Here is a 24,973-nt window from a genome sequence, read left to right on the forward strand (position 1 = left end):
TGGAAGCCTGACTGAGAGATTAAGTGACTTGCTCAACTTCACAAGGTAACATGTATCAGGGGCAAGACTTGAAGCCAGATCCCTCTAACCCTCTGATACATAAAGGAAGTTGCCTGATCTTGTGGTAATTATGTAACAGAAAGTAACTCTCATGGAGTCCTCAGGGGTGGGGGGTGAGGGGGACAGCTTAGATTGATGCCCACAAAATATAAAAATACCTAGAGGAGAGCCTCTAGCATGGTGGGTAGACTCTTTAAGAAGGGTCTTCTGAAAAAAATATGGATAAGAATTACATAGGATTAAAAGGTGTTTTGGGTAGGACTCTACCTCTCTAGAGGAACCCCTGCATCAATTCAGCCTTATACCCATTGAAAGATTAAGGTATATGAGACCATGATCCTTCTGAATTAAAATTAGTCCTCCTTAAGGACAGAAATAAAGAAATGAGGACTCTTTCCCCTCTGTTCCAAATTTCTCCCTCCACATGTGGGTGTGTTTGACCTCTTAAGCATCTTCACTTCCTTATAGAAATAAGGTAGGAATAGATGAAACATGTAGTTTCATAGTCTTAGAATGTGAGGTTGGAAGGCTCCTTATGGGTCATCTAGACCAATGCCTTGTTAAAGAATAAGTTCCCAAGAAGTGATGCTGTGGCTTGAATACTTCCATTGATAGGGAATTTACTCTCCTTTGAGGCAATACATTCCTTTTTATAAAAAGAAAACCCCAATTATTAGGAACTTATTTCCAATGAGAAAGTTTATGCCTCTCTGAAACTTCTGATTTTTGGTCTTTTATTTTTCTCTTTGGAACAAAACAGAAAAAAAATCTGATTTCTCTCCCACATGATTGCCTTCACATATTTAAAAACAGATAGATTTTCTCATCTCCAAGCAAAATATCCCCAGTTCCTTTGACCAATCATTCCTCCTATAAGATGATTTTGATTCACTTCATCATCTTGGTTACCCTTTCCTGGATGCCATCCACATTGACAACATCCTTCCCATAGGAGGACACCTGTAAATGAATCCAGTCCTCTGCATGTGGTCAGACCAGGTCACTGTTTCAAGCAGGACTGCTCTGTCTTCTGCTCTGTTCTTGCCCTCTCCATTGTTGGAAGTGACTAGCTTTATCATTTCTGCCAACTAAAGAGTATGCCCATAGGCAACAGGAGGGAGAATAAGAATCAAGAGTTTCATGAGGTTAAAATATGTAATCGTTTACTAGCTATAATGTATCTTGTTAATATTTAAAGAGTAATAAAAAAATGTTGGATATGTTGGAACTTCAATCATTCTGCAATTTCATTGATATGGTTACTCCCTCCAGTGATGTCGATTCAGTCCATCCATGCCCTCTAATTCTTTATGACTTTGGTTCATGTCCTTTGAGCCCTTAGAAAAAAAATCTTACTGTATCTGTCTTTGACTCACTATAATACAGACTGAAGTAAAGCTGCAAAAATGTCAACAAATTCCAGCCAACAAACTGGATATCTTGTTATTTGACTCTTTTAAAAATGAATAAGAGTGAAATGGAGTCTGGTCAGCAGCAGTAAAAACTGTCTACTTGTCAGAGATGACCAGAATATGGAAATGAGACAGGCTCACTGGAATGGATCGGACAGGTGAGGCAGGTCTCAGCGGTAGACAACAGGAGGCAGTCCAGGCAGCCAGGATGTGGGTGTCTGGGGGCCTCGGCAGTAGACAAAAGGCCTATCTTTATAGACAGCGAAGGTACATGATGTCTGGGGACTCTGGCAGCAGACTAGATAGATAGTCATTGCTAAGGAAGTCCATCAGAGGGCGCAAGTTCCCAGATGATAGGTGGAATTCAATTCAATGCAACAAGTATTTATTAAGCATATATTTTGCCATGTCCTGTGGGTATAAACATAGGTATTAACAATCACTGACATTCTTATGATGCTTTCAAATTTTTCAATTTCTTTCTCTCATTTGGTCCACATTGTCCTATGAGGAGCCTATAATCCTCACAAATCTTTTAATAAAGGATAAAAGGATAGAATAAAAACTGAGGCTCATAGAGGTTAAATAGCATGGCAAGTGTCAGAAGCTGGATTTGAAACCAGGTCTTTCTGATTCCAAGTCAGTGTTCTATCTATGTCCTACTACTTATTCTACATAGCTACCTTTCCGGGAGACTACAGTCTAATGAGGGAAAAGGGCAGAAAGGAAGAAAGACAAATGCAGAGATTGCTATGATGTGAGGGAGAGTGAAATGAGTGGATAGGAGTGAAACAAAGCAAGTAATTATAAGTAATTTTCATTGAGAGAGAGCATTTCACCACAGCCGGGGGAAACAGAGAAGGCTACGATGATGGAAGTGGAATCTGAGTTGGGCCTTAGATGAAGGGACTTTGACACATGGAGATTGAGTGAGAAAAACTTTTTTGGGCATGGGGGGGGGATGGTTTCAGTAAAGGCACAGAGATGAGAGGGGGCAGAAGACAACAAGGGATGTAGGATAATACATTTTGATGGGAATATAGACTGAATAAACGGAAGTAATATGAAATAAGATTATATGCGTAGGTTGCATCCATACTGTGGGACACTGAATGCTAGAGTCAACGGCAGTTATATTTAGTAGATAGTGGGGAATCATCTGAGATTTTTGAGTAAAATAATAATGATCATAGCTGAGCATTGGGAAGGTTGCTTAAGCTTCTATCCTGAAAGAGAATGGATTGGAGAGGGAACATATGGGAGGCAGGAAGAACAATTAGGAGGTAATTCTAACAGTCTAGACTAGAAAATCTGAGAGCCTAAAAGAAAGTGATAGCAGTGGGTGTGGAAGAGAGGGAAGAGATAGAAGTGTTGTAAAGGTAGAAAATGGTGAATTTGACAACTATATGAGTGGAGGAAGAGGGAAGAAAAACAAGTCAAGATAATTCAAGATTACAAGCCTTCTAAAGGCAATTAAGAAGATGGTGGAAACATTAATAGAAATAAAAAATTTAAGGCTAAGGATGGTTTTTTAGGGGTAGATGATGAGTCCAAGTTTGGACGTGTTAAGTATGAGGTGCTGATGGGATGGATATCATGCCGTTCTGGGGATATGCTGCGGGTAGAAGTCTAGACATTTGCTTGGCATCAATGAGGGTTGGGTTCCTGAACTGGAGAATCAGGAATAATACTTCAACTTTTTGTCATGTTTTGTTTGAAGGAAATAGCATTCCAGCCCTAAAAGAATCAGGGAATAGGAATTCTGGTAAGATCCCTAGGGACCTGGTTAATAGGTGAGGTATGAGGCAGGAGAAACAGATGGTTACCCCCAGTATTAGACTCTTGGGCCTTCCCATTTGGAAGCAACCAGTTGTTTATGGAAAGCAAGAGTCATTGACCTCATTGTGTTTATAAGGTCAGTCCGCCCAGGGTTGTAAGAAAGCTACAGGAGGCTGCTAATCAGGATTCTGAATTGTTTTGAAGCTGCCTGCTGGGGTATTTGTGGTAAAGTATAAGAGGGGCCAGAGTCTGTGGAATCATGGAGAGCAGTTATTAATGAGTACAAGTGTTAGGAGCGTGAGTCATTGTCACCAGAGGGGTGGAAGTCAGCATGGCTAAGGAGGGCTAGAGAGCTGAGGTACACTGGGGGCCTTTGAGTACATATCCTCAGAGGGTTCAGCATGCTCCCACAGATGAACCCTCATCTAGTACATGGAGTGAAGACCTCAAAATTGAGGCCACACACAGAAGTGAACATGGAGTCTGTATCTAGTTGGTGAGATTGAGGCTTCCTAGGGTTCTGGTTTCTTCTTGAAAGGGTACTTAATGTACAATATAGGTAAATATTAGGTAAGGACAGCACTTTATTTCTTCCAACATGGAAAATGCTTAATCCAAAAACAATAGAGAAGCAGGCATTCGTAAAGTCAGAAACAGAACTGTAATGCGTCATTCACAGTATGCTCTCAGAGGAGGTAGACAACTTTGTGGAACGGCTGAATAGATCTTTATGATGATTCAGATTCATTTAAGGCCTTCGCTGTCTGAGCAAATCACAAGATCCAGATCTCCTGGACAGCCAGGGCTTGGCTTGATTTTATCTTTCATGAGTTCTTCCCCTAAGGGATCATCCTGGTGGTGGTGTTCTCAGAGAAGCCCTTGTCCTTGCCCACTGGGCAGTTGGTAGCTGATTCTAGAACTCTTAAACTCTGAAAAGACAGACTAAACACAGTTTTCTTGTTTGCTAACTCTGACAAAGTATCTGATAATCAATTTTATATTTGATTGGATTAAGTTCCATTTTTTGTCCCTACTTGTGAGGATACTTATATCTATTAATTCGTCCACATTAGTTAGGTATGGGGACTGTTAACTAGTCAATTAAACTTATCCCTGTTATATTGCACTTCAGTTATTGAAGGGATATCACTGCTCAACTAATCAGATTAAATAACCTTCTGGTGAGGAAGGGTACGATGAAGATATAAACTGCTACTTCTGCTGCATTGAAAGTCACTTAAATGCCACTTCCTCTCTCTAATTAAACTCATAAGGATCTAAAATCATGTCTACAGAGATAGATACTCCCTGCTTTTAAAAAAAACTGTCTGAATTTCAAAATTGCATAGACATTTATATGTAAATATATATATATATACATATACATGCATTTAGATACAAAAGGTCATGTTTTCACCAAAAGTTCAACAAAGGATTCCTTTCCACAATGACTATGACTAAATAATTGTTAACCATGTGATAGACTTATCTGGGTATTTGCTATGCTTATTAGAGCAAATGACAGAAAAATCTTAAAGCTAAAGTATTAAGATCCATTGGCAACTGGAGGTCAAGCCAAGGTGAAGATGAGAAGTTTTAAAAAGTTGCTGCAACTTTTTTAGGTTTTTTTTTTTTTACAGATGCTACACACAGTTAAGTAGACTTATACACAGACAGAAATCTATTTTTGTTAAAACCTAACAATGGAATGATTGCTCCTTAGCATAAGTTTTTACAAATAACATCTAGAATGTTCTTCAATGGAGAAATAAACATTATCACTAACATTGTTACTGTTACCACATGACATAGTTTTAGAAAAATAACAGTGTTGCAATAAAGCGAGAAAATGAAACTAAAAGACTAAGTACTGGCAAAGAAGTGAGTCAGTAGAGAAGGATGTTTGATACAATTTTGATACAATTGCCTCTGATACAATTTTGCAGTGTGACCGTGGGCAAGTTAATTAACCTCTCTGGGACTCAGGTTCTTCATCTATTAAACAGACGCTACTTGTAATAACTACTTCCTAGGGTTTTTGTGAGGATCAAATGAAAAAAAAAAGTCTTTGGAAATCTTAAAGTGTAAAAGAAACACAGGCTATTACTAATTTTAGTGGTTACATAATTAATCAGCAAGCTTTTATCTGTATTAACTCGTATTTAGATCTATGTGAGAAGGCAGACAAAAACAACATGGAGACAAGTATGCAATATATTAAGTGAAACAAACAGTAAGTGATGGATAGAAGAGATGGGGTAGGTTAAAAGACAGGATTAGTAGATGTTTGGAAGGAATGAATGCAGGCTCCAAAGGGAGGAAGTCAGTGAATCTGTAAAGACAAAGTTTCTTGTATAAATCAGAGGGAAGATGAATAGTCAGAAAAATACTCCCACAATAAAAGTGTTCATTAATTTCTTTGCAAGATCAATGGGCAAGTCCTTTCTACCTTTCTAATCTTGGGAAAACCTAGTGTTAAATTGCTTTATATAACTGTCTCTGTAAAACTTCTGAGTACATCTAATTCACATCAGGATCAGTCCTCATTTTGCCAGTGGGGATTACCATCAGTATTTAATATTTTCTCTGGATTTACAAATGTATAGAGTATAGGATAGCAAATAATATGCCATTAAGTCAAATAAATTCCTCTTGCCCACTATTCTAAACTCACAGTATTATGGCATTTGGTATGGTAGAGAGAAAGATGAATTTGAAGTCAGAGGGCCTTTTTCCAGCTCCACTCTTTACTACCTGTCAGCTGTTGGGCAAGTTCTAACTTCTCTTTCAAATGAGGTGATTGGACAATCATTGATTTGGATGAGAGGAGAAATAGCATCCTTATCCTGTTTTAAGATGAAGGAACTAATTTAAATAATGGTCAACAATGAGTGTTCAAAAATATATCTTGGCAAGCTAGAATGTAGGGGCAGACCTCTTGGGATGAACTTGAATAGAAAGACAGTATGGTGTAACTGAAAGCCAGACTTAAAGTCAGGAAAATCTGAGTTTGAGTGTCACCTCTGATAAATAATGACTGTGTGACCCTGAATGCATCACTTAACTTCTCATTGTGCTAGGGAACTCTCTTATACTCTTATACTTTTAAGTTACAGAGAAGGTGCTAACCTGCCTTGGTGGAGGGAGTTTCCCCACCCAAGAGTTCCCTGGATCAGTGAAATCACAGGTCTAGTCCCTATCCATAAATGGAGAATATTACATGTGGGTTAAAAAATATCACAAATACAAGATGGAGGAGGCATGGATAGTTTTTTTAAACTTGGGGATTTTTATGGAATGTTAGCTTAATATGAGTCAATGGTCTATAACAGGTTAGTCAGGAAAGTTAATGTAATCATGGGTTTCATTAAAAGAGGCATGGCTTCCAGAAATAAGGAAAAGGCAATTACAATCCATTCTGCTTTTGCCAGACCACATCTCAATTGTCGTGTTCAGATCCAGGCACCAGGTTTTAGGAAAGACACTGATTAGTTGGAGAATATCCAGAGAAGGGAAGCCAGGAAGTTGAGGGGACTTGAGTTCCTGCCATGTGAGAAACCACTGAAGAAAACAAGGGTGGTTAGCCTGGAGAGGAGAAGACTCAAGGAGTATGTGATGTCTGCTGCCTTCAGATATTTTAAGGGCTGTTGTAGAAAAAGCTTAAACATTTTCTTCTTGGCTCCACAGGGTAGAATCAGCAGCAATGTGTAGAAATGAGAATGAGGAAAATTTAGGCCTGAGATAAGGAAGAACTTCCTAATATATCAAGCTGAGTAGAAGTGGGATGGGCTGCTTAGGAGGCAGTGGGCACCAATGGGCATGTCCACATCCCATAAGAGAGAAACTTTCTCAGATTGAGTGTGTGTGTGTGTGTGAGTGTGAATCCTCCCTTACATGTCCAAACAACATCGTAGACTTTAACTGTGCTATAAAATGATGTTGATATGGGAAATTCATGGTTTTGATTTAAAATGCCTGCATTCACACAAGTAATAGCTGGCAGAGCTAGGATTTGAAACCAGATCTCCAGAATCTAATTCTACCATGTTTTCCACCATACCCATGATGCCTCTCACTTGCAATATTATTAATATTAAATAGTACCAGGCAGGGATGGAGAGTGGAAAGAGCACTAGTTATGGCATCAGAGAACCTGGACTTGAATGCTAGCTCTGCTGTTATTACCTACATGACCTTGGATAAATTACTTCACTTTTTTGAGCCTCAGTTTCCAAATTTATAAAATGAAAAATGTGGACTAAATGATTTCCTAGGCTAGGGGTGGGGAACCTATGGCTTTGAGGTCTCATGTGACTTTCTAGGTCCTCAAGTGTGACCCTTTGACTGAATCCGAACTTCACAAAACAAATCCCCTTACTAAAAGGATTTGTTCCGTAAAACTTGGACTCAGTCAAAAGGCCTCACCCAAGGACCTAGAAGGCCACATGTGGCCTCAAGGCCACAGGTTCCCTACCCCTTTCCTAGGCCCTTCTAGCTTTAAATCTATGATGCCACAATCCTTTTAGCTCAAAATACTATTAAATCCTGTGATAATAATTACACAGACAATTATGAGATTCTTGGCTATTAAGGCCTTTGCTAAGTGTTAAGACAGATCTGAGCAGTAAAATACTGTGATAAAAATGAAAAACAAATCTTCTTGCTGGTTCTGTGAAATCACCTCGACTAATAAGCAGAGATTTTTTTGTTTTGTTTTGTTTTTTAGTTCCCCCTGTTGTGTCTGGAATAATTACATACTGTTCCATTTCAGTGGCTGATGAAATGGCTTAATATTTCTTGAATTCATTATGTATTTGCTTCATTCATTTAAACACCAAGAGATAAGATGTAATTTAAAAAAATATCCTCTGAATCAACCTAGAACCAGGGACTCACACAACTTACAGTCTTTGAGTCAAAGGATGTTGAGTTTTTGAACATTCTTTGGGCTTATCCATGACTATAAAAGAAATATTAATAAAATCAGTTGCCTGCCTAGCTGCAGTGAGCTAGCTTTTATGTATGGAGAGGACACTAATGAATTGAGACAATAGCCCGTTACAATTTTCTTTTGTTTAATGTTTTTTCCTGGTGAAAAAAAATTGATGTATTGCTAACTCTTGGCATATCTTGAATACAAAGGAGCATACAAAGAGAAATGAATTTTTAGAAGTTTAGCACAGCACCTGGCATATAGTAGGGGCTTAATAAATATTTTTGGATTAAACACTTCATCTGTATGTTGCGAGAGCATACTATAAAGAAATAAAACACACATGCATATAAAATAGAAAACAGTAAATAAAATTATAGATATTGATGTATATATGTCTATCAATATCATATTTACTTTGTATTTATATATACAGTGTATGTATATGTACATACCTACATATGTGTGCATATACATATGTACACACATGTGTATTATATGTAATTTGTGGGTATGTGTAGGCACATGCACATACATATGTGTGTATATGTGTGTATATATGTACACACATATATATGAATATCAGGAAGTTAGTGGTATATAGGACAGAAAGCATTCTCCATGCTTCTCACATACAAATATATCTCCATACAAGTGGATAGGGATTCCTCTGGGTTGGCACTTATTCTAATTTGAATATCCTTGAGTAGTCAGGTCAATATAGGACAGAATGGCAAGAGGAGAACATCTGTTACTTTGGTCAAGGAGTGAATCATACTCCCACCTTCATTTTCTAATATGAGACAGAACTTCAAGAAATAAGAACTTAGAGCATGTGCGTGGACTGGGGTCTCAACTCTGTACATATACGTAAGTAAGGATATAGCTATCTACACATATTCATACATTGATGCCGCCAGTCCAGATTGGTCAATCACTCTGCAGAGAGTTTGGAGGAAAGATCACTTTTAGCCAGGATGATAGGCGATAGCCTCATGAAGGAGATGATATTTGATTTTTTATTTTGTCTCTTGAGGATGACTAGGATTTTGATAGATGGAATTTGGAGATTCAGATGCAAATTTCAATCAAAGGGAGTGGGTTGAACAAAGGAAAGTAGTTTTAACATCAATCATATCCATTTCCTTCTCCCCATTCATACCATCATGATCCTATATTAGGCCTTTAATTTTTAAAACTCTCAACTGGACTATTATAATAGGTTCTAACCATGTTCCCAGACTTCATTTTCTCTTCCTCTACTAATGAGCTACTAAGATTTAGATCTGGTGGGGGCTTTAGAAATAATCAAGCCCATCTCCTTCATTTCATAGATGAGGAAACTGAGACCAAAAATGTTAGGTGACTTCTTCAGGCCATACAGTATGTATCTGAAGAAGGATTCAAACCAAGGTCTTTCTATATCCAGCACTCTGTCCAGTAATCCACACTGCCTCCATAAAACTGACAAAATAATCTTCATAAAAAACAAGTCTGATCATGTCAATTCCTTGAATGAACATTTTCAGCAACTCCCTCTTACATATAGGAATTGGTATTCAAAGCCACACAGTGACTTCAGCCTACCTTTCCAGAATTGATTCACCTTGTTCCCCTTTTGTACTTACTAAAGAGCACTCAAGCTGGACTACTAAACTGTGCCCAAACTTAGCATCCTGTCTCCTCTTCTGTCTCCCTCTATACGTTCTTACTGGGCATCCTCTGCAGGGAATGTACTCCTTGCTAATTTCTGCTTTTCAGAACGCTATCTTTTTTTAAGACTTATTAATAATAACAATAATAGCTAGTATTTACATGGCACTTTAGGGTTTGGAAAATGCTTTACTTGTGTTATTTCATTTGTTCCTTATGAAGCCTCTATGCAGTAGATGGTATTATCAGCCTCATGTCTCTGATGAGGAAAATCAGGGAAGGAAAGAATGGATGACATTTTTAGAGTTACTTGTCTGGTATATGAGGTTGTAGTCAAACTCAGTTCTTCTTGGCTCTGCGTCTAGCCTTCTATTGTGCCCGTTTAGATGAGGTGCCACTTCCTTTTTGAAGTCTTTACTGGTACACCCACCTGCAAGTATCTTCACTCATCAAATGTTCCTAGAATACTCTGGATTTCCCTTTTGCCCCTCTGATTCACTATCTTGTATTATCCTTATCTGAGTATATGTGAGATTCTCCCTACTCCTACAGTGAAAGGGAAACTCCTTGATAAAATGGACTAGTATTTTTTAATCATTGTATCCCCAGTATCTACTTTAATGCCTTCTATATAACAGGTCTTAAAAGGAATTCATTTTCATTAAATTAAATGGAAACTACAATAGATATTTTAAATAGACCCAGAAAGATAAAAGTAAGGAATTATTTATCACAGTAGTCTGAAGAGTTAAGAATTATTGAGTTGTCCTTTCCCTCAAAATTTGGATTTCTACCATTCATCTCAGGTCTTATTTTCTTTAACTTTCATATTTTACATTTTTGAAATTTTATATTCTATTCCTTATCCTTTGCATCAAAATATAGTCATTTCTCAATTGTTTATGATAACAGAGGGGGGCTGTGGCAAGGACAATTCTAATTGATGGAAAAGTGCAACTCATATAGTCAAAACCCCAGTTAATCAGATTATTCTTCTGGCACTCAATTTATAGGAGTAAAAGGAGTGTAAAAAGAAAACAAGCTGATATCAGGGATTTATTTTTATAGAGGCACACACAGACAATAATCTTTTCCAGATGTTCCTTGGGTTCAGTACAAGCCCGGGACAACCTCATGCATCTGAAGGTACTGTAAAATAATAAGTGGTGCTTCTAATATTAGCATAACATATAGCTATTTCCATACCTACATATATGTATAAAGCCCCCAGACCATGCACAGGCTTTGAGTTCTCTCTCTAAGCTCTGTCTCATACTAGAAAGTGAAGGCAGGAGGATGATCACACTCATGGGCTAATGCCATAGATATTGCTATCTTGCTTTTCTCTACTATATTGCTGTTTCAGTATCCACTGTCACCCAGGAAAGTCTTCATTGTATTCACTAAATTGTGATGACTCAGGGAGGAATGTAGAGCCATGGATTTTTTAAAAAGATAGTTTAGAAAATAAAAGTCTTTAAAATAAACCCCTCATTTAACCGGAATACTGTCTCCTACTGTTGAGGTTATTTTTACTAAATTTGTTTTCCAGTGTACCGGGTGATATCCATGTCCATGCAATAGCTTTCCTTTCCTGATTATTTTTGGCATAGGCTGGTTTTGACATTGTCACTCCAGCAGTACTCACCAATGAACTGGCGAGGGGTAAACAGCATGGGTCTACATCCAAGGGAAAAGCAAAGGGGTAGTCAGTGGTTAAAAACTGGCCATTTATGATCATCTGGTGGATTTTTGAGAGTTAAAATTTTATCATTTAGATAAAAAAAATTTAGAACAGGATTTATGTCATTTGCATCGTTTCTTTGATTTCGTCTACATTTTCTTTCCATGATTTTTGATGGGAATTTGTATTGATGGTCAGGTTCTTGTTCAAATTTAGCCCAGTGGTATGTGATTAGAAATAGGATGGAGTAAAAAGTGGACAGGAGAGATTATATGCAATCCTACAAATATATTTGTGAATTGGCAGATTTGTTTTAACCTAGAGTTGTAGAAAGTCAGAGTTTATGTAGCCTTCTTTTTACAGATGAGGAAGCTGAAACCCAGAAAAGATAAGTTAATATTTTAAGGTCTCATGGCTAGTAAGTACATGACCTAAGAACACAGTTCATTTATAAAATTGGTGTACTTATACTGGGGACACCTAATTCAAACATGTTTTGTCAGAAAGTTGTTGGTTAAATAATGGACTTTGAGATTCCAGCTGTTTTGAGTGACTGATAAAACATGGAAGGCATTTCCACCCTCCTTTCGTTCTTTTCTTTCTGTAGGCTGCCCTGCAAGTTGGAGGCCATGGAGAGAGACTGCATCAGTGCCGGGAGGTAATGCTCCTAACGTACAAATCCATCCCCATGCAAGTGGATGGAGAGCCCTGTAAGTTGGCTCCTGCTCTGATTCGGATATCCCTGAGAAATCAGGCCAACATGGTGCAGAAGAGCAAGAGGAGAACGTCCATGCCTTTACTTAATGAGTGAGTCATAATCTTGTTTTAAATTATTTCTGTGAGACAGCTTAGAGAAAGGAAAATTTATAGCATGTGCATGGACTGACTGGTGGCCTCCTCGTCTGTGTATGTATAAGAAGAAAAGAAAACCTCAGGTGCCCCAGGGGTTCCTTGCTTTCCAGCTTATGGGAAAATGCATTGTCTTTGTGTTTTATTGTGTAGAGTCCTGTACCTCTTTTTTTGTACAAAGTACTATCTCATGCATGATAGGTGTTTTTGCTTGGTGTTCAAGTGTGTTTGGTTTGGGGGCAGAGTAATTTCAAATTATTCATCCTTAAGGGAACAGTCTAGATGAATCTCTACCCATCTCACCAAAGAGATGCCCTTTGTTTTGATTAGTTTTAGATTATTTAGAGAGAGGTAGTCTTATCCAGAACTGATCCTAGGCAAAATCACGAAGTAAAAAAAGTTCATTGTCTATTTTGTACAATCTTCTCCCGTCTTTCACTATGTTCCCCCCACCCTACCCCCACCCTTTCTAGGTATACAGTTTCCTCATGCTTCCCAATTTTATGACCCATCAAGGCTTTCCCTGGATGATGTTGTCTCACATTTGAAACAATTGCTGACCCCTTATACCCTGTAACAAAACTTGTCCTCCATGTATTTAGTAACCTTGAGGCTATGCCAGTTGACTGAATTGCTAATCTGAAGGAGGAAAAAGAATTGAAATAAAGTTTTGTGGCTAATAATGTGGTGCTCGTTCCAGCTAACATTTTATCTTAATGATAGTCATCAGTGCCTTAGCAAAAAAAATAATCTGCTTGCTTTGAGTTTACATAAAGGCATTTCTCTCCTAGCCTAGAATATCTCTGTGAGTGCACCTATCTTAATGTCATCCTGAAGAATTCTGAAATTGAAGTCAAAGCCAACATTCAAAGAGATCCATTTAACCCATCTCTCTGTCAAGGCACATTTTTTTTTTACACTGTTAGGCTAAGTTCATTGTTAGAACTGAGTATTCTTGGAATGGAAATAAATGTGCATCCTCTGTCGGTACTTCTGAAAATGAGGTGGGGGGAGGGGTCTCTCTTAACTTCTGTTTCCTCTCTTCTCAGAATTCCTGCTAAATTCCCTGGCACTCATCTCATGTAAGATGGTCCTGTTTGGAGAGGTTATTTAGCATTCTTTCTGCCTTTGTGATTCTGTTATGGGAGATACAAACACTTAGTTCCAATTACTTCCCCCTTCTATTCTGAAATCACATCTAGTGCTCACTTCTCCCCGGCATTATCAGTTGGGAGAAGCAATGACTGGTTCCAGAACAATATGGGAATAAATATTCCCAGTGGGGGATCTTATGTATATGACAGACAACTGAGCACAAGAATGAAATACAATGCTATTCGTTAGGGAAAGAAAGACTTCTAGGTAGAAGGATCACTGCCTACCTCACAAATTAGTAACTTTTACAACAAGAAACCCTTTCTAAATAACCAGCATAGACTGCCCATTTTCTGAGATAGAATTTGCAGTATCTAATACTCAATATTGTGATGTTGTTTTTTGTTTTGTCTTTGTATCCCCAGAACTCTAGCACAGTGCTTTGCACATGGTAGGCACCTAATAAATGATCGTTGAATTGGATTGGATTGGAGAGTTCACAGGAAAAAAGAATCGCTAGGGGTAAAGGTATAAGGGATTTTAATATCAACATATTCAGTTTATAGAACAAGGGCCTGACATATCTAGTAAAGTCAAGTAACTTTGCCAAAGTCAAACACAAGTGCCAGGTAGAAGAGCTAAGATTTAAACTTAGATTCTCTGATTAAACCTGGTGTGCTTTCCCATCCCTAGTCCTTCTTCTCCTCCAGTTTTTTTTTTTAACTATATAAACCATTACCAGGAACAGGAAATTAATAAACTGTCCTTTGTTCCCACTGATAGTAAATGTGACGTTGCTGTAATCTTAGGGTAGTTCTTATCATGGGATTCATGAAATTCCTAGGGGAATATAGTTATATTTCAGGGGCTCTTAAGTTGGGTGGAAAAATTACTTCACTTTTACTAACCTCTACCTGAAATATGGCATTGCCTTTAATCATTTAAAATACATTATTTTGAGAAGGGAGTCACTAGACAGCCAAAGGTGTCCATGACAAAAAAAGATTAAGAATTTCTGCTAAGTTTGCAAATTTTGCACTCATAAAACTGAATTCAAAGGAACTGGATCTGAAGTTAGAGTAACCTGCTAACATTTCATAGTGCTTTTTCCATTCTAGCCAGATGATTGGAAAAATAGTTTTATATCATAGCCAGTTGGCGTTTATAATATGATTTCCATTTCAAAAGTTAAATGGAATAAAATTCTTTACTAAAATAACTAAACAGACATTATTACTAAAGACTATCTTTAAAAGATGCCATATATTTTACTGTTATCACTCACTGCTTAATCTACCCCTGGTTTTATCCACCAGCTAATTAGAATTCTTTTGTCTAACTCACTTTAAATTCTTATTTTTGAGTCAAATCCCTCTCAGAGTAGCTCTCGAATTCAATTCAATAATCCAACAAACATTTATTAGCATTGTATATTATGAAGATATATTCAAGAAGATATGCTCCTATGAGGAAATCCAGAAACCAGAAGAGAGAAACATGGTGGAGAAATCTGGATGAAGATCCATGGGAGCAGAAGCAGACACAATTTTTTTCATTGGAATATAATGATGGGCTGCATGGGCAAAATAAATGAGAAATATATCACAAAATATATTGAGAAATACGTCAGAAGCTGAGGACCAAGGTGTGATATAGTAGTGAGGGGAGAGTTCAGTTATCTAGATATCAACTGGAGCCATAAGGCAAGAAGCTATTTTTTAAAAACTTGCTTTAAAGATAATTTCATCTTTGATAAGGTGGAGGAACCTCATGGGGAATTCTCTTCTAAATCTCATTCTTACCAACACACAAATTATTTCCTAGCATGAAAAAGATGAGTACTAGGTGGATTTGGGGAGGGGGGAAGGTCAGGAGAAGAAATGACTCCCTCTTTGTATCAAAGAAAAGGAAAGCCAGGCATAGTTTTATGTTCACCTTAGTTTTAGACATAGCAGATTTCAGAAGAATGATAGGATTTCATGGACTGAAATTCATCAGTGGAAGTCATCCAGTAGCAATGGTAAGAGTTTGAGAATGTCATTCTGAAGACACAAAGAAGTACCATACTAAACCTGAGGCTGCTGAGGAAAGTTAATGACAACAAAAAAGGATTACTGAATCATAACATCGTGGATTAGAAGACATTTAGTTGAGTATCTTGTATATAAACCTCTTGCTTGAGTACTTCTAGTGATAAAAAAGTCACTGCCTCAAAAAATGTTCCATCCAATTTTTGGATGGCTTTGTTAGAAGACTCTTCCTTAAACTTCCAAAACCTGCCTCTGTAGAACTTTCAGCCATTAAGCTGAGATTAGCCCTCTGGATCCATAGAGAAAGCCTCTTCTTTCTTTTAGAAGACAGTTCTTCCAGTATTGGAACATGGCAATGCAGTTGACCAATATATTCTTTTTACCTCCCTGAAATGCCCTTCCACCCTTTAATTATCCTCACATGGTATGATTCTGAATCCCTCTAACATTTTGACCCTCTCCTAAACATGCACCAGTTTGTCAACATCCTTAAAATGTGGTGCCTAAAAGTATGTACAACATTTCACATATAGCTTGTCCAACATAGATCGTATGGAGTCTGTCGTCTCTCTTGTTATGAGCTTTGTCCTAAAATCATAGCTCCAAATAATATTAACCTTTTGGGCAGTGATATCACATTGTTGCCTGGTGCTGAGCTTAAATAACCCTTTGATTTCTTTCATGTTTTTAAGCCACGTCTCTGTTTGTACTTAAGTAGTTAATTTTTTAAACCATACGTCATGGAGAGATTTAGATGTACTCTGAAGGAGGGAATTTCTTCTTTGATGAGCTCATGGGTCCATCAAAGAATCAGAATAACTTACATTCAGCATCTTGTGGCAGCATTTTGACATCTTTTTGGATCTTGATGATGACTCTCAGTGTTCTTGGAGAGGAAAAGGAGATAAGCCAACTACTTTCTGACTTTTGAATAGTCCTATGCATGTAAACTGTGTATTGTCTACTTCCATGTATACCTGTGCAGTGCCATACTGCACATTATTGCAGTACATGGAATTCTTCTTTATCCAGCTATCATAAATACCTATCACACAAAAGTGAAAGAAGAACATTATCCAGGTTGTCTTTCCTGTACCATTAATATAATGGCTGGATAAGTTATGATTACAGAACTTTCTCTGAAAAGCAGCTGGTAAGGAGATAGGAAGCCATAAGGGTTCAGTCTTCTTTGTAGAACAAACAGCCTATTTGTAATCTTGAGCCAACTTGTAATCAGTCATAGAACAGTCGTTAGGAAGGAGAACAAGAAGTGCTGACTTCTCCTCCTTCTTCCACACTTACTCTTTCCAAAGATTGATTGTTTCTATTATCCTGTGGCGTGGTTTGTGAATAGGGACTTTGAACTGAGCACCTGGTTTCCATCCTCCTTGAGTGCACAAAATGCTGTTAGTTGGAATAGGCAGCCTTATTCTAATGGCCAAGGACAGAGAGATGTGAAATGGATTTAAACCTGGCCTCTTGTAGGAATGGCAGATCACAAAGCCCAGGGACATAACATATTGAGATTCTCAATAGTCCTCATTTTTCTTTCTCCCCATACGTTTTCCCCTCTTTTCTCCCCTTCCTTCTCCTTCTCTTCCTCCCTATAACTCTCTCCTTCCTCCTCCCCATCTTCCTTTCTCCTTTTCCTTCTTTATATTCCTTTCTCTCCCTTTCTCCCTTTTCATCTCCTTCTCCTTTAACTCCCTTCTCCCTGTCCCATAGAGAATAAGAGTTGGGGTCAGAGAATGACGTAATGAATGGTGTACCAAATTTGGAGCCAGGAAGACCTGATCAGAGAATTATAGATTTAGCCTTAGAAGGGATCTGAGAGGTCATTTAGTTCAATTCACTCATTTTACAGATGAGGAATCTGGGATCCAGAGAGGGGTTTAAATCCTGCCTCAGACATAAACGGTTTGCGACCCTGGACAAGTCACTCAACTTTAATTTCCTTTTCTATAAAAGTGGGACTAATATTGGCACCTACCTCACATGATCGTTTTGAGGAGCAGATAATATAATACATGTAAAGCATGTTGCAAACCTTCAAAAATTCTACATAAATATATCAGTTATTCCTGAACTCAAAAATAATGCAGATCTTGTACTTAATTAAGATTTTCACCTTGGTCAGTTAAAGTTTCAACCTAAATTCAGTTTCTTTCACTGCAAAATGGGAATAATGATAATCCTTGTCATTCTTGTCTCCCTGGACTTTTCTGAGGCACAAATGAGATTATAGTAAAGAATTTTGCAAAATTAAAAGCACTGAATAAATGTGAATTGTTATTTTTTTCCCCAAGATATCTATTTTGGAGTAGCTAAACTACTGTTCAGGATAATTAGAGATTTCAAATAAACTGGTGAAACCATTAGGATCCTTATCAAGTCTAGTAGTTGTAGATATTACATAGGGTAGTATTAGGTAGGATTATCTGTCTAGGACAAGCTGAAGTGACTTTTAGGAATAGAATAGAGTAAACAGTTGTGATGAAAGGAGAGGTGTTTTCTTTGGACTTTGGACCTCATATCCCAGATCTTTCTATCTCTCTGTGTCTCTGTCTCTGTCTGTCTGTCTCTGTCTCTATGTCTCTCCTCCCTCTGGGTTTGTCTGTTTCTCCTCTCTCTGTTTTGTTCTTCTCTGTCTCCATTTCCTCTCCCTCTTTCTTCTCCTCCTCTTCTTCCTCTTTCTCCTTTTTCTTCTAGAATATGTGCATTAGCGATGGGGATGGGGATAGGGACTGTGATTTCATTGGTACAGAGAACTCCCAGGTGAGGAAACTCTTTCTACCAATGCAACTCAGTACCTTCTCTGAAATTAACAGTCTCAGAGATCCCAGAGCCCTGGGATCTTAAGTTACTTGGGCAGGGACACACAAGCTGTATGTGTCAGAGGCAGGATTTGAACTCAAGCCTTCCTCTCAGAGCACTTCTATTCAAGAGGAAAGTAGCTTACCTTTGCTGGGTATCATATTCCTCTTCTGTAAAGTGAAGGGGTTGGACCAGATGACATTCAAATTCCCTGCAATCTCCTTATCTTTTATCATATGAAAATAGTCTGTCCCTTGAAGTATTTGGCATATAATTATGGGAATGCCTAGATTTGTTTGGTGTTTGCTCTGAGATTGTGGAAATGACTTCTGTATGGACCTATGGGCATTTAAAGTATTTTTGCAGCATCGATGGACTGCCTCTTACGTAGGCTGGGCTTGGAAGATTACCTGCTCTTGTATGATCCAGGAACTTAAGGGGGCTGTGTCCAAGGCAACCTTCATCTAGAACATGCCTTGCAACCCCAGAGACTCTCTTGGGATTTGGGGTACTGACTAGACAAACCAACCAGTGTATAATGTATCTATCCTTCTATTGGTGTCCTGGAAACCCTAAGAGGAAGAAGTGGTAACCATATTTTTCTCCCAGACCTCACCTTCATCCTAGCATGGATGGTCTCATGGTACCATCCCTTCCATTTGACCCATCACCATTAATTCTCCCAGTGCTCAGATGCTCATGGGCCTTGGAGACAGCCCCTTCCATTTGTTTTGCTGGCTTTATCTCTATCACCTGCTTCTTGGATGCCTTCCATGCTTGGCATTATTTTCATTTTCTTTTTGTTCACCTTTTGGTGAGACACTCATTTAATTTCTGTTTAAATTTTGTGTGTCTTTCTCTCTCTCTCCTGGCTTGTTCCTTGTCTGTCCACGCTGTTGTGCTGACTCTGTCTTCGCTGCTCATTCCCTGCTGCCTCTAGTATCCATAAGGTGCAAACCACTGACCTGAGGAGAGTTTCTGCTCCCCCTGGCTCCTTCACCATGTGAGTATAAGGTTGTTTAGTTTTAAATTTTCTTCCATTCCCTAATGATCTGCTACCTGCATCCTTGGATTTTTCTTCCACCCTTCCAGGGCTGCTGCACTGAACATGTTTGGAGAATAGAAGACTTATGGGGACATGACAACTTTCTTCAAGGATTTGAAAGGCTAGCCTATAAAAGGGGGTTCAACTCATTTTAACTCAAGAGAACAGCTGTGTCAGCACTGGCTGGAAGTTGCAGAGACATATTTCTTTCAAAATTCAGATAAACTCTCTGACCATTAGTGTTATTCCAAAGTAGAAGGGGCTACCTTGGGAAGGAAGAAGTTTGTAATCACTGGTGGTCTTCAAGAAGAGGTTGTATTGGAGTCATAATTAAGGATTTTTGCACCTGGTGTAAAGGGAGGAGCTAACTTGAGGTGCTGTTTCTGGGCAGAGAACATCCATTGTGTCCTGAGTGACCACTGGTATTCTGTGCTGCTGGAGGACTGGGCATTTGGTGTAGCCACTGGAGGGAGCAAGTCCATACTCTGAATTCCATCACTCTGGGGAAAAGCTCCAGCATCCCTTTCCGAGTTATGGCACTGGGCTGGGTGATTGCTTGTTAGGGACTTTGTAGATGAAATTTCTATTTAGGTTTGGTTGGACCAGATGACTGCTGAGATTTTGTGATCCCATGAAATGTAATTTAATGTTTTTCCTCTTCTGCTTTAGGTTGATCTACAATAACCCTATCCTATTTCTTCTTGCTTCCTCTTTTCAAAGTTAACAGTCTCATGTTGTATTTATACTTTTGGGGGGGTGGGAAGGGAGGGGTTCTTCTTTAAATATTCATGTTATGAATGGACATTTTGGGGAAGGTGTATAATAATAACTCTAGACCAAGAGCTCTTAACTTTTTGTGTATCATCAACCCCTTGGGTGGTCTGGTGAAGTCCACGGATCTCTTTTCAAGAGAATATTTTTAAATGCATACAACCAAATACATAGGATTACAAAGAAAGCCCACCACATAAAACCGAAATAAATCAAAAACATCAAATATCAATCATATCAAAATCTCAATATATTGCAAACAAACAAGTTCATCACCCCCAGGTAAAGATTCCTCCTCTGGATTGGCCCTTTCTCATGGAATGGCTCATTTCTCATGGAATGAAGACCTCAACGTTGTCAGAAGATCATATGCCCTTAAAGCTCATAGACCCAATAAACTTCCTTTACACTTACTTTCAGTTCTGCTTAGGTTATGGTGTAGCTTTATTCTTTGGTGGAAAGGCAGAGGCAGCTAGGTGGTACAGTGCATAGAACCATGGGCCTCAGGAAGCCCAGAACTCAAATCCAACCTCAGACAGTTATTACTTGTGTGACCCTGGGCATATCACGTAACTGCTGTCTGTCTCAGTTTCCTCATCTGTAAAATGGGGATAATAATGGCACCTACTTCCTAGGGTTGTTGTGAGGATCAAAGGGGATCATATTTGTAAAGTACTTCATTAGCACAGTACCTGGCACATAGTAAATGCTAAATAAATGCTTATTTCCTTTCTTTCTGAAAATGGAGAGGAGTGGAAAGGGCATCACAAGGGAAAGACCATGTGAACAGGAGAGGGGACTGTGTTTTTTTTTTTCTTTCCGACTATGCTGCCCAAGAATGCATTCCCTAGTATCCTTAATTCTATTTCTTCTCAGCTAAATAATTTTCAAATCTGCATCTTGATGATATGCCAAATTAATCTCCAGATTAAAAAATCTATGCTTATTTATCCTTATTCCCCAACCTAAAACTAATGGGAGATTATGGGAGAAGCAATCGAATTCCAGGGAATGAACATTAGCTTTGGAGTCCAAATAATTTGGGTAAATAATTTAATTTCTCTGAGCCTTGGTTGTTGTCATGTATAAGGGGAATAATGATACTTAGTATATGCGTATTGGAAAGGTTGAGTGATATAAAATACATGAAAGCATTTTGAAACTGTAAAGTGACATCCAAACGTAGGTGTTCATATTAATTTCCATCTGGGCATGGGTACTTTCTATCAGTAAGAAAAGTCCAACATGATTGGTGCCCTACAGGAAATAGTACTAGAGCTCATCATGTTCAGAATCTCCATTGACATCGAAAAAGAATGGATAGTTTCCTTATCACCTTTGTAGACCATATTACTGATATTCCTGCTATTGGCTGTGGTTTGGGGGTCACTTCCTTAAAGGGGCTTTCTATTCCTTTTTCCAGTAAGATGGAGGATTTTTTACCCCTCTTCGTTGCTAATAAATGAACATGATTTTGTTCATTTGTTTGATTGGTCAGTAAAGCAGGTTAGGTCTGGGCAACTTTAGGGTCAGAAAACTTAAAACTCAGTAGAAGAATGGCACTTTCTGTTTACTTCTGTTTACATGATATAGAATATCAAAGCATATTAGTTAAGTAACTCTGAAACCCAGTTAAGTAAAGTGAAGATGAGGACACTCCACAGGGAAGTAGCAGCCCAAGCTGCTGAAGCATTGACTGAAGCATTTCAGTGGAGAAGGTAGCAAAGTGCGGAAGTTACAAAGAAGCAGCTGGGATCCCTCGTCCCTCCAAGTTCAGCGTGGGGTGTTTTGGTCGATAAAGGTTATAGAAACAGGGCTCAAGCTCACATTTAGTGCAATCTTCACCAGCAGATCAAGAACCATACATTAAATACAAAATCTTTTAATTAGGAAAAAGAGGAAAAAATATAAGGAGAAAAGCCTGCCATCCTTAAAGGGGGAATAATCTCCCAAAGAGTCCCTCATCCCTGGTAGGAACAGGAAGCTTCTTAGAATAGTGCATGGTCCTGGGGAGGCACAGTGGTCACAAGAGCTCTCACGGCTCCATCTCCCAGCTGGGCTTTATTACAGATCCATTCCACCTCCCTAGCTGCTATTCCTCTCTGCCTCTGACGTCACAGCTGGCTGGTGCTGGACTGCTATCACCTGACAATGGGGCTTCCCCTTTTCCTGAGCAGCTCCCATCTTCTGGAGTTGTCTTCAGTGACTGGGGCTTTGGAAGGGAAGTTGTCAGCCTTTGTAAGACTGTCTGGCCAAAACACAATTCACTTCTGAATTGTTGCAGCTGCTACAAAAAAGAGGTCTTCAGGTCAAGATTTTTTTTTTCATCAGACACTCCTGTCATTCCTCTGCTCCCAATCCAAGCAGGAATTCGCCATTGGTTGGCTTGATATATAGACTAGGGTGATTAAATTCCTTTCAACTCCCATTGTGACCCTAGAAGCTGGCAACAAGGTCATATCAATGACCCTAAAGCCTCTTTAGGGAGGTGCTAACGACTGCTGAGGAGTGGGCGAGAGCCTTGATTCCTGTGGCTCTCAAGGTTGTAGACCCATATATGCACACAGGGTGTCCCAAAGTTCTTAGGGCAGTTTTAAGTGATTAAAGCTTAAAACTGCACTAAGACTTTTGAGATACCATGGATTATTCCCAACTCCCTACTTCCCCCTCATATCTTTTTGTAAGTAACTTTGAAAATGAAAGATGACTTGAATTTAAGCTTTAGAGTTAGTGTTCCAAATGTAAGAGGCTTTAGTATTCAAAAATCGTTACTAATAAATCCTCTGCATCACATTCCCAGCTAATGGGGATAATATTTCTTTAAAAAAAAATTTTATTCAACTAAAGAATTCATAAAGTCCCTTGGGATGGCGTTAAGATTTAACCTGTAATGAGTTTTCTCAGAGGTGGGTGCGCTTGCATTTATGTCTCTTCCAGCTTTTCTTATTACTTTATTCTCTCAGGAGCAATATGAAACTCAATATTTTCTATTTTTCATAATTTCAAAATTTCATATTTTTATATTATTATAAAATTATGTAATATGATATATGCAGTTACATAAAACAAAATAAGTGTCCTACCTTTGACATAAAATGGTGTCTCAAACAGTCTTCTAAAATTGTTATTTTAAAAGATTAATCATATCTGTGTAGGCTGAGAAACAATTTCAGGTATCATATGTTCCATATATCAAGAGATTACTATGACAATAGGGTGATTATTTACTTCTAACTTTTGTGCCAGAAATATGGCATAGTGCAAGGAATATTGGGCTTAATTCAAGAAACTGAGGGTCAAATCTGTCTCTCTTACCAGTCATATAATCTTAGGCCCATCCAGCACCTGGGGGAGAAATGAGCACTTGTTAAGTGAAACATATTCATTAAGCACCTACTGTGTGCTGGGCACTTTGCTAAAGTGCTTTACAGACTCATCCCTTTTGATCTTCCCAACAACTCTGGAGAGGTTAGCTGATTGGGTAATTAGTAAGGAATTCAGATTTTTAAAATATTATAAAAATGAATAAAGTAAATAAGAAGCAAGACTGGGTTAAGTGTTTAGGTAATTTGTGTCTGAGTCTGGATTTGAACAGAAGATCCACTATGGCACCTAACTGCTTTACTTGGAGTAGAACTTCTTAATGATGCAATAGTTATACTGTTCTGTCTTAGCTTGATAGTTGGTTTATCTTGGTTTATAGCATTACTTTTAGTGAAAACAGATGAATTTGATAATAGGTCATCGGATCCCAGGCCTGGAGCTGATCTTCAGAGACCATCTAGTTTCTCCCCTTCATTTCACAATAAGGAAACTAAGGGAAGTTAAATGACTTACCTAAGGTCACTCAGGTACCTAAGCACCAGAGTCAGGACTTGAACTCAGCTCCCTTAGCCATTGGAGTCAGTGCTCTTTCCACTGTACCGTGGTTGATATGAACCTTCACTTCAGTCCTCCTTTGATGCCATGGAGATGACCTTGGGTTCATGTTGTCTGTTCAAATGGAGAACAACATCTGTAAGATCCTACACCAATCTAGAGGAGTTTGAAGAATGAGACCACCAAAGGAATATTCTAAATCTATTTATCCAAGGGCCAACCAAGCTAGATTTGTTGAGGCTTTTCACCAGTTCAATCACAGAAATTTGTTTAATCAGGCATTAAAGAGTTGCTGTTTGTATTGGTACACAGTGGAGGGAGTATCCGGCTATGCAGAGGAAATTTTGTGTCTTTGGAAGGATTGACGTCAATGAATATGAAAACATAAAATGGCATAAAGTGCTATTAAAATACTCCAAGAATTAAACATAACAAGAATACTTTTTTTCTACTCAGGAAAACTGGAATTGCTTCTTCATTTTTTCCTTTTTGCTCTGTTTTCAACTCAGGAATTTTTTTCTATATAATAAAGACACAGGCTAGGATGGTGGCTAGATAACTGGCCTTTGACTTTGGAAGACCTAGCTTCAATTCCAGTTTTTGATCCATATCAGCCATTTGACCATGGTCAAGTAACTTAACCTTTTTTGTGCCCCATGCAACTAACACTATAAAATTTTCAAGTTGCTGATCTTTACAGGCAAAGATAATTTTCCTTCCAAGAAATCATGAATCTGTACTAAATAAATATTCTCAGAGAATGTTAGATCTGAAAGAATCTTGGACGTCACTCTGTCCATAAATCTCTTTTCACAGAAGAAGAAACACAGGTCCAGAGAGATTAAGAAAATAATCTTATTTGTATAAACTGTCTTGAAATAAAAGGAGTACTATAGTTCAGCCATCCCAATTCCCTCAGTGTTTAAAAAAAAAGAAAATGATGAAGCCATAGACACTAATAGGATCCAC

The 24,973-nt window shown here is 38.3% G+C and overlaps 1 protein-coding gene across 1 annotated transcript in view; it reads left to right on the forward strand.

Moving 5' to 3' along the window:
• DGKI (diacylglycerol kinase iota) overlaps positions 1 to 24,973 on the forward strand; it is a 552,077-nt gene that overhangs the window by 345,016 nt on the left and 182,088 nt on the right. The window contains exon 20 of the mRNA XM_072652615.1: positions 12,129 to 12,328. Within this exon, the coding sequence (XP_072508716.1) occupies positions 12,129 to 12,328 (200 nt within the window). The remainder of the gene's footprint in view (positions 1 to 12,128; positions 12,329 to 24,973) is intronic.

The sequence above is a fragment of the Notamacropus eugenii genome, chromosome 3, assembly GCF_028372415.1.
Source record: "Notamacropus eugenii isolate mMacEug1 chromosome 3, mMacEug1.pri_v2, whole genome shotgun sequence".
NCBI classification, from domain to species: domain Eukaryota; kingdom Metazoa; phylum Chordata; class Mammalia; order Diprotodontia; family Macropodidae; genus Notamacropus; species Notamacropus eugenii.